Source organism: Molothrus aeneus, chromosome 4 (assembly GCF_037042795.1).
Source record: "Molothrus aeneus isolate 106 chromosome 4, BPBGC_Maene_1.0, whole genome shotgun sequence".
In the NCBI taxonomy this organism is placed as follows: Eukaryota; Metazoa; Chordata; class Aves; order Passeriformes; family Icteridae; genus Molothrus; species Molothrus aeneus.
This window is the reverse complement of record NC_089649.1, coordinates 68,037,854-68,046,935: the sequence shown is the minus strand read 5'-3', so window position 1 is coordinate 68,046,935 and position 9,082 is coordinate 68,037,854. Positions and strand designations below refer to the sequence as shown.

General features: G+C 48.5%; 1 protein-coding gene across 1 annotated transcript; it reads right to left on the bottom strand.

Annotated features, from left to right (window-relative positions):
* Nucleotides 1–6,144: 6,144 nt before the first annotated feature.
* LOC136556105 (uncharacterized) lies at nt 6,145–8,769 on the bottom strand. Its single transcript, XM_066549159.1, has one exon. The coding sequence runs from the start codon at nt 8,767–8,769 to the stop codon at nt 6,145–6,147; it is 2,625 nt and encodes an 874-aa protein (XP_066405256.1).
* Between the last annotated feature and the right edge of the window lie 313 nt (nt 8,770–9,082).

The following is a 9,082-nucleotide window of genomic DNA, read 5'->3' as shown; positions in this document are numbered from 1 at the left end:
GTTTTGGTGCTGCAGTTTCATGCAAGTTCAGATCAGGGCACCGTGGGCTCAGCTTTTGTGGGCTTCTCTCGGGCAGCACCTGGGCTCCACTTCAGGAGCAGCATCTGGGCATGCACTGAGGTCCCTGGGCCCTAAACTCATGTCAGTGGTGCTCGTGGTGCAGAGAGCTCAGAGCCCCTTGGGAAGGCACCTTTTTCACCTGTATTGTGTGAACTGTTCAGATTTGAGTGTACACCAGCAGCTTCTCCACATGTGAGCTCCATCCCTGCTCTGTGCTGTCTGGAGCAGGACAACTGGGAAGCTGATGTGAAATCAGCACCCTGAAAATAGAGTTGTATCCTGAAAAACAGCATCAGATCCCATCAGATTTAAATAAAGTCTGCATTTTGGAGCTGTCTGTGAATAGCCAGCAACTTGGCATTGCTGGCATTTGAGTCTGCATTCAAGCATTTACAGTTCTGTGATATTTTTTGAAAACTCTTGGGATGAATGTCTCTTCCCTGCTCAGTTATTCCATGTCACTCTCTGAGGGTATCACAGCCTAAAGAAGGAGATGGACCCATTTCCTTAGAATTGCCCTTAAATTGAGAGGATTTTATGAAAGTGGCTCTGCTTTCAGAAAATTCCCTCTCAAATCAGATAGAGAAGGTGATGCCAGCTGTTCACTGCCTGCCTTCAGGTTTGTTTAAGGCTCTTTTTAATCTCTTCTTTGGTTTGTTGTTTTTTTTTTCTGAGCTCAACAAGTGCAGAAATCTGACCGCATGTGTTTGGGGGTGTCTGTGGTGGAGGTGTTGTGGCAGCAGCCCCAGCAGAGCCAGCCCCTGCCTGCCCTGCCCTGTGAGCAGGGGGCTGCACAGCCTGCCTTTCATCTCTGCACCCTGCTCCAAGCAGCAAGAAGCAGCAGCTGCTGAAGGAAAGGAGCTGAGCAGCCCCCAGAAGCTGGTGTCCATCTCTGCCTTACTCTGTGGCATTATCTGCTGCCCAACACCCATCTCACAGCTCCCTGCTCCCCAACACCCATCTCACAGCTCCCTGCCCATCTCACAGCTCCCTCACCTCCTGGTGTGATTTTACTGCTCTGGCAGCTCACTGGGTTAGGATTACAGATGGGGTTTCTGATGAAGTGTGAAGGAAGTGGGGACGCACACACCACTGCTGTTGTGGTGGTGCTTTCTTGTTCACTGGTGGGTGGGCTGTTAGAACAAATGAACCTTTGTTTCTTTCTCTTTTTTTAGCCATTTTTAATAGACTTTCTGATGCCATTTGCTTAGGCAAGCATAGGCAAGCAGGCCAAAGCCACCAGGATCCTCTGCAGCAGGAAAATGTTGTAGCCTTACAACATTTGCTCATGGAGAGCAAGGATAAGTTAAAGGCTGTTAAGGTAGATATTTTTTCCCCCCATATCTTCTAGCCTGCACTATTTCAAGTAACTTCATGACTTCCTATTCTCTTTCCAGATACCTGTGACTCCTCTCCACTGGTGAAGATGCTGAGAGCAGCTAGAGGAAGGAGGACACTTTGATTGTCCCATGCTGTAGAAGCCTAATTCTTAATTACACTCTTTTGTTAGCCATGCCAAATCCAACAGTCACATTAATGATAGGTATCTCTCAAAATTGGAATTTGTCTCATTTGTGTTTTATTTTTAAGCAGATGAGTGAACCCACAAGAATTCCCACTGCAGGATACATCTTCAGTCATTTCACCACTCCTAAGAGTAAACTAACTCCCTGCTGAGTTATTCATGACCCTTCTCAGCCAGGCTGATGTAGATCTGATCACTTCCTGAGGCTCTTGTGAGGAATAAAGCAAGCATCTCCCTTCATGCTGAGTGCTGGCACATCACAGAATTTCTCTGAGACTCTATGAAAGAATACAAAATCAACACAAACCATCATCTGTCCCACATCCCAGATAAGCTACCCAGCATTTTAGCTCTCAAACCAATTCTCCTTATTGTGCCTCTCAGTCCTGATGCTCTTCCTTATTCCTCTGCCTAGAGCTCATTTCTTCCATCATGCCCATAAACTGTGATCAGCCAGGTTATATCACTGCCCTTTTATCACCATCCCTGGGGCTTTCTCACTCCTGAAGGATGATCTGGAGTGACAGTCACACTTGAGAAGCAAGAAAAATGGTGTTAAGGAGGGTGGAAAGCAGCTGGTGCAGGAAGGGGTGAAAGTTGGAGGTGGGAAAGAGGGAAGAGAGAGAAGGAAAAAGAGCCATGGCCAAGCCTCAAGTCTGAAAAGCAAAGTTAACACCAGAGGGTGACTGTGGTTAAAATGCTGATGGTTTGAGAGGCAGCTCTGACAGAGAAATCTGCCCAGAGAGGTATGAAATTAACCTTGATGGTCTTTAGGGTTTCGCAGGCAGAACCCCCCCCAAAAGCTCCAAGCTTTGTTGAACATTTTTGTGAAAATACAATGCTGTAATCTGTTTGGGGATGGGAAATCAAAGTCTGAGCCTTTTCTGAGCCATGTGCTCAGGTACAAGCCCAGCCAGGGAAGGACCCAGGTGCAAATCCCTTCTGCCCTTGGTTGGAGCCATGTGGGAGGTTTGGGTTCAGGGCATCTGCCAGGTCCTTACCCCAGGGCTGCCTCTGCAGATGGCCCCATGCAGCCATGATCTGATATCTCAGACATCTCCACTCACCTGTGCTTTGGAGGGGGTGCAGACTCTGTGTCTGCTCAAATGGAGTGAGGAGCTGCTGTGGCACCTGTGTGTGACTGCAGGCCACCTTCCAAAGCCACCAGGATCCTCTGCAGCAGGAAATGTCCATCACACCAGGTACACAAGAGAAATAAGAGAAGTTTCTCTGCAGCCTCCTGAGATATATCCAGAGATCAGCACTTAGCTTGTCTTAAATTATGTGTTTGGTGCATTTCTGTCCCTTATGGGCATTTTTTAAGACTCCTAAGAGGACCCCAGCAGGTCTGAAGTTCCACCAAGGCTTCTTTTTACAAAACTTTGTTCAGGTTGAGTCAAAACTGCTTCTCAGTAGCACATTAAGCCCTAATTTTCAGAATTTAATCTGAATTATTGCTATGGGGCCAGGTCAGTGGGGCTAGTGACCTGCTCACAGCCTGACACAGAGGCAGCCAGGCTGGGCTAGAGCTGAAAACCACCTCTTTGATGTGCCTAGCTGGAGCTGAGGGAAGCCAGAGCACAGTGGATGGATGGGGGGCTTCCACAGGCCACTGCTCACAGGTGCTGCACAGAGTCCACTCTGCCCCAAAGCAGAGAGGATAGGGACAAAAAGAGCAGGGAATAAATCCAGATGTGTTACCCACTTGACTCAGAAGCGCAGGCAGGTTTGGGTAGAATCTTTTCTGGCATCTACTGAAACTGCAGGAAGAGCAGACAGATCCCGAAGTCCTGTCCCCAGGCTGCAACCCCAAGTGTGTCACAGCCACAGCAGTGGTGCTGCTGCTGTGGAAACAGCCCTCCTTGGTTTGTGGTGATAAACAAATGGTAGTTAAGGGGGGAAACTTCATCATTTTTCTGAACTTTCCCAACCCACATGCACACATGAGCTGGCTGTGCAGAGGGAGCAGCTCAGTGCAGCTGCAGAGGATGCACGTGCAGGGCTCTGTGCTCAGCCAAAAGCTGTGTGTAGCTGTAGGGACCCTTTCCCTATGGCTATACCATCATCCCAGGGCTGATCCCTGCTGGGCCACACTCACAGTGCATGTGTGGGATTGAAAATGGATAATGGGAAGTGGATAATGGGAATTTTCTGTGGTGTAAGGGGTAAAGGTTTTGTGTAAAAGAGTAATTATTCCCTGGAAAATTAGTTCTCGTGAAACATGTGAGGTGTTAGCAAGTAAGAAGGTGCTTGAACCAAAATAACTCTGTGTTTTCTGTGAGGCTTTATGATGGGGAAACTGAAGGGAGCAGCAAAGCATAGAGGGGATCAGGTTATGGCCCTTTCCCAGCCAGGTGGGAGGGGTGAAGGGAGAGTTCAAACTCCCATCCCAATTGTGAAAGGGGTGTATTTGCAGTTATTGGAGGGAAAGAAATGGATTTCTGTGGGTTTAGACCATTATTTATATATTTATATTTTCATGAGCTTCATATTTTTAAGGGGAAGTGTCTTTATGAAAGCTTTGCATTTCTTTAAAACACCTATGCTGCAGCACCATGATATTTCTCAGCACTTCTCAGCCTGGTGATTGTGAAAAGTGAGTTTTAAATTAATTTCTCAGTTTGCACTTGGTTTCTGCTAGGTTAAAGGACTTTATCTATTTACTTCAACCTAAATTGCAAACAGTTTTTTTGTCTTTGTAACCCCCCCACTCCCTGCCCCATTCTCAGAGAGTGCAGCACCTCTGAGATTAAATTGAACATGGCCTGCAAATGAGGTAGTTAATCTAATTCTTGAAATTGCCCATGTTTTAAAATTGTTTGAGACCCTCTACGTGTATTTTGAGGCTCTTTCTGTATTCAGAGGCAGGGGAGAGATGCAGGTGAGGAGGGGCAGAGTGAGAGAGGGGAGTGAGTTTGTGCATCAGGTGAGAGCCCCATCCTGCAGCCCAAGGCTGAAATCTTTGTGTTTGAGTGAATATTCTGCAGACAAGAAAGCAAGTGAGAGATCTGGGCTTATAAAAGAGGGGGGAAAACCCACATTTTTTTTCTTTTAACCAGAATTCCTCTTTCCCAGGTTAGCCAAGGGTACAAGCCTGTGTAGTGAGTGAGAGGCAGAGATTGAACAGACAGCCCACTCTCTAACAGACAGATTTATTGACTACATGCACAACTAAGCAAAGCAAAGCAGTGAAGTCCAGGCTCCAAAAACAAGATCTCACCAATCCGCTGGCCAGGCGTGCTGGGAGTCTTGGGAACCTGGAGGTGGTGCTGCAAAGGTCCATGTGGATTCAGCTCCTTAAAGTCCATGGTGACAACATGGTCTTCTGTTCTGCTCATCTTTTACCATCTCTCCAAGTCTTTGCACCCCTGCTGTCTTCCATGGGTGCTTTTCCAAGCTCAGGTGTTACATTTCCTTCTCTTTCCTTCCAAAGACAGTTGGAACTCAGGACATCCCTCTGGGTGTCCAGAGTAGCCAGGACCCCTGCCAGGGGGCTCAGAGACCCTGGCACACAACCCAGAACACCTGTGGGTTTGATTATGACCCGTGGAGCAAATTACCAGCTTTGTATGAAGATCTGAAAGCCACAGAAGTTTAAGTAGTGTAATAATAAAATTATCACAGGTGAAAAAGTATATTTTGGGGTTTTTAGAATAGGGGTTTTGGGGACAAGATGCAAGGACTTGGGTGTGTCCAGCCTCTGTTCTTCTTCTTCTTTACCTCCATCTTCTGCTGTGATGTTGGCACTTTTAGATTGGTCTAGAGTAGAAGCTCACTGTCTAACATAGGTGACAGGTATTGGGAAGTAATTGTAAACACGTTGTACGTAGTTTTTAGTATAAAGACATAACACTGCCCTGGGGGCAGGCAGAGTGCCTGGAATTGCCTGCTGGATGGACCTCAGCAAGGCAGGAGAAAAATTTTTATAGATAAGACACAATAAACAACTCTGAGACCGAGAACTGAAGAGTTCCAACTCATTCTTTGAATGTGCGGGCTGAAACAGAGACTTTTCCCGTGTCTTGGGGCTGCAATAAACCGCAACCTTCCAAGAGTGTCCTTGGCTTTCCTTACCCCTAGCTCCCTGATTTAAGGACTCTTAAATCACACAAGAGCAGCTTCTTAACATTACTATTTGGGGATGGGAAGTTCAAAAACAAGCTACTTATGCTAACTTTTGTTTCTTTACTATGAGGGTGATCAAACAATGAAACAGGTTTGCCCAGAGAAGTTGTGGAGTCTCCATCCATGGAGGTGGTCAATGCCCAGCAGAACACAGTCCTGGGCAATCTGCTTGAGCAGGTGGGTTCAGACTAAATGAAACCTCTCAAGAGGTCCCTTCCAACCTCAGCCATTCTGTGACTCATGCCATCTGCAGGCTGCTTGGCCTGTCCTCCCCTCCTGGGTGGCCCTCTGGTAACAGAGAAGGCCATCCCTGTCATCAAGGTCTGGCATGGCGTGTGTCTCCACCGCTCAACGCCTACTGGGTTGCAGCCAACAGCGGAGCCAAAAGATCTTCTTGGTGGCAAACACAGAGGCCAACCCAGTCTTGCCCTTGACTATTTCAGGAGGCTCTTGGCCAGCCCTGCTCCTTTCACCTGGTTATCAAAGCAGAGCTTCACCTGCCTCATCCGGTAACAAGTGGCTACCATGGCAAAGCACACACAGATTTGCATCAGCAGGATGACTACAATGGGGTGCAGCAGCGTGTTGAAAATGCCAGTGGCCGTGGGGGACCAGCCAAAAAAAACTTCCCACCAGTGGTGCTCTCCTGCCTTCTTAATTCGTTCCATGACCTGTTTTATAACTTTACCATCGTGGTGAACTGTTATTAGGATCTTTTTAGCTTGGGCCTTGGCATTTTCTAGCAGCTGCTGCAAATCTGCATGCGCTAACATTTCTTTTACAAGTGATAAATCCATACCGATGGGGGTCGGGGTTATACTACGATACAAGGTATAGTTTCTGATTAGCAACTGGGTGGTAAACATGGGTGGTTTATACACAAAATCACAGCCTCTAATAGTAGCTACATTGCAAGCACACATATTTGAGTCGCTAAACACAGTCTGGTTATAAGCTTCATTAATCTGCACGTATTTACACGTCGTTCTGAAGCACACGCAGCCTTTCCCTACGTACACTAACATGGTTTTGTTACTGCTCTGGGGGTTGATCTCAAAGTGGCACACCCCTTCTTTGGTGTCAAAGCACACATCACTCGCCTTAAGGGCATCGTCTTCGCATATGAATCCCAGCCCCCTCTCCAAAATGCAGGCTTCCAAATCCACCGTCTCCCACCTCCCGTCAGACACCCTGGCCCACATGCGGTGCTCCAGGGGGTAGACCACAGACCCGTTGGTGTTCACCCCCAGGGCCACGATGGGGTAAACCTTTTCAATGCGAGCCTCTGCCACAGTGAGGACGTGGGCAATGACCGCGTTGAGGGCCTGGTCGTGGGTGAAGTTGACGAGCCTCCACCAGGCCTGGAGCTGCCGCTCCTTCTCTGTGGCCGCGTCCCACACGATTTTTCGGATCTCGGTGGGCAGGACGCCGTTGTCACCGTCTCTCAGGATGCCTGCAACAACACTCTGCACCCACATCTGGGCCTGGATGCAGCTGAGAGCAAGAGAGACGTTACTTTGTTCCATGCCCAGGGCTCGCAACAGCACCTGATGGTCTTTCTCACTTATTTGTTCCCAGGTGGGAAGCACCTCCGACACAAGCCACTGCCCCATCCCAAGGCTGGACAGGGATGAATTCAGGGGCTTGAGGAGGCCCTGCACGCCCAAGGTGACAGTCTCCAGCTTGTTTGCCAAGACTTCAGCATCCATGCTGTTGAGGACTCCCAGGCCAGCAGCTCCTCCTCCCAGGGCTGTGGCCAGCAGGTCCCTCCTGGCCCGGGTGGCCTGGAGGGAGCGGCTGTGGAGCCATGCCAGCCAGCCAGTGTGCAGAGTGGACAGGAAAGGGGCACAGTGGGGGCTGACAGAGGAAATGTTAACAGTGGAGAGAGACAGCACCACCTTCTTTAGTGACCGGACAGGCCCTGTCAACAGCTCCTGGATGTGATTTTTCTTAACTACGTAAGGACCTATTTTGGAAACAAAAGGGGGCAACACAGCAATGATGGCAAATTCTTTTTTAAATCCTTCGGGGCCTCCTATCCACCACCTTCCTCCAAGTTTTGGGGACATTTCTACGCTCAGGTTTCCTTGACACCACACCTGGAGGGTTATGATCAGGTGTGGGCAGCGTCCATAATCCTGATTATACCACGAAGCTTCCATATCTAATTCAGATCTATCAAGTGTTTTGGTCTCACAGAGGCAGGTCAGTGGAATGATCCACTTGTGGCCATCAGGGGCTGTGACAGTCACGGTGGTGCCATTAATTTGTATTGGGTCAGCAACACTTTCTTGGGAGTATTTAATTTCCAGTTTTACCTGGTTGCCAATTTCAACATAACGGGGTGCATGCCAGGCCAAAAAATGGCACTTTGAGATCTTAATGGCAGCAAAGGAGGGTGCTGTGGTGCTGATCTTAAATTTAAAGGACAGCCCCACACTGTTGTGTGCCCAAAGGCAAACCACAAAGACTGGCTGGACCAAAGTAAAATTGTACCAGCAGTCCAAATTCTCCACAGCACAGATTTTGTTCTGATTCTTCTTAGTTTTTATTTCAGTGACAGAGATTTGAGTTACTCGCTGGTGAGTGGATCCGTTAATTACCCTGCACCCCACCTTTATTTGCTGTCCCACCTTTCCCAGCAGCTGTGGAAGTCTGTTTGTGCTATCCCAGCCCCACTCATTTTCCAAGTACACCTCTGCCCCATGCATAACCACTGTTGACAAATTTAAGCCTTTGTTAGAATTTAATCCCATGATTCCTGTGTGTTTTATGTAAGCTTGGGACCAGGGCCAATCAGTCCCAGTTTTTGTGTGCCTCCTAAGCCTGCGCTGGGCTGTGGCCTGTGTGTCAAGGTGCCTTTCTAAGTGAGAATGAATGACATTTTTACCAAGATGCTGATGGGTCGGTTGGACACACTGGGTGCTCAGCACTATGCACATACCAGAAAGCAAAGTAAATCCTGCAATCACAAATTTGAAAGCATTTTCCCCGCAGCACAAACAGGGCTGGTGATGCCACGAAGATCGCCCTTCCCGCTGGTCACAATCGCCTTCCATTTTCCTTTATCTGCAAAACATAAGCAAGGAGGGCTCTCCAGCCCCGTTAGTTTCCCTTCCATGCTTTTAATTGTGAAGAATGGAACCACTTCTCCTGCCTTTTTGCCCCTTTTCTGATTTCTACCTGGTACACAGAGGGGCTGGCCTTGTTCACAACCCTAACAGGCCCCAGCCACTGGGGTTCCAGCACCTGGTTCTTCTCCCTAACCCCTCTGTAAATGACCAGGTCCCCTGTGTTCCACTCCACGGGGCGCAGGAGCACTCCCAGCTGCTTATCCATCTTAGGGATGCTGGTCTCCTGCACTGAGGCAAG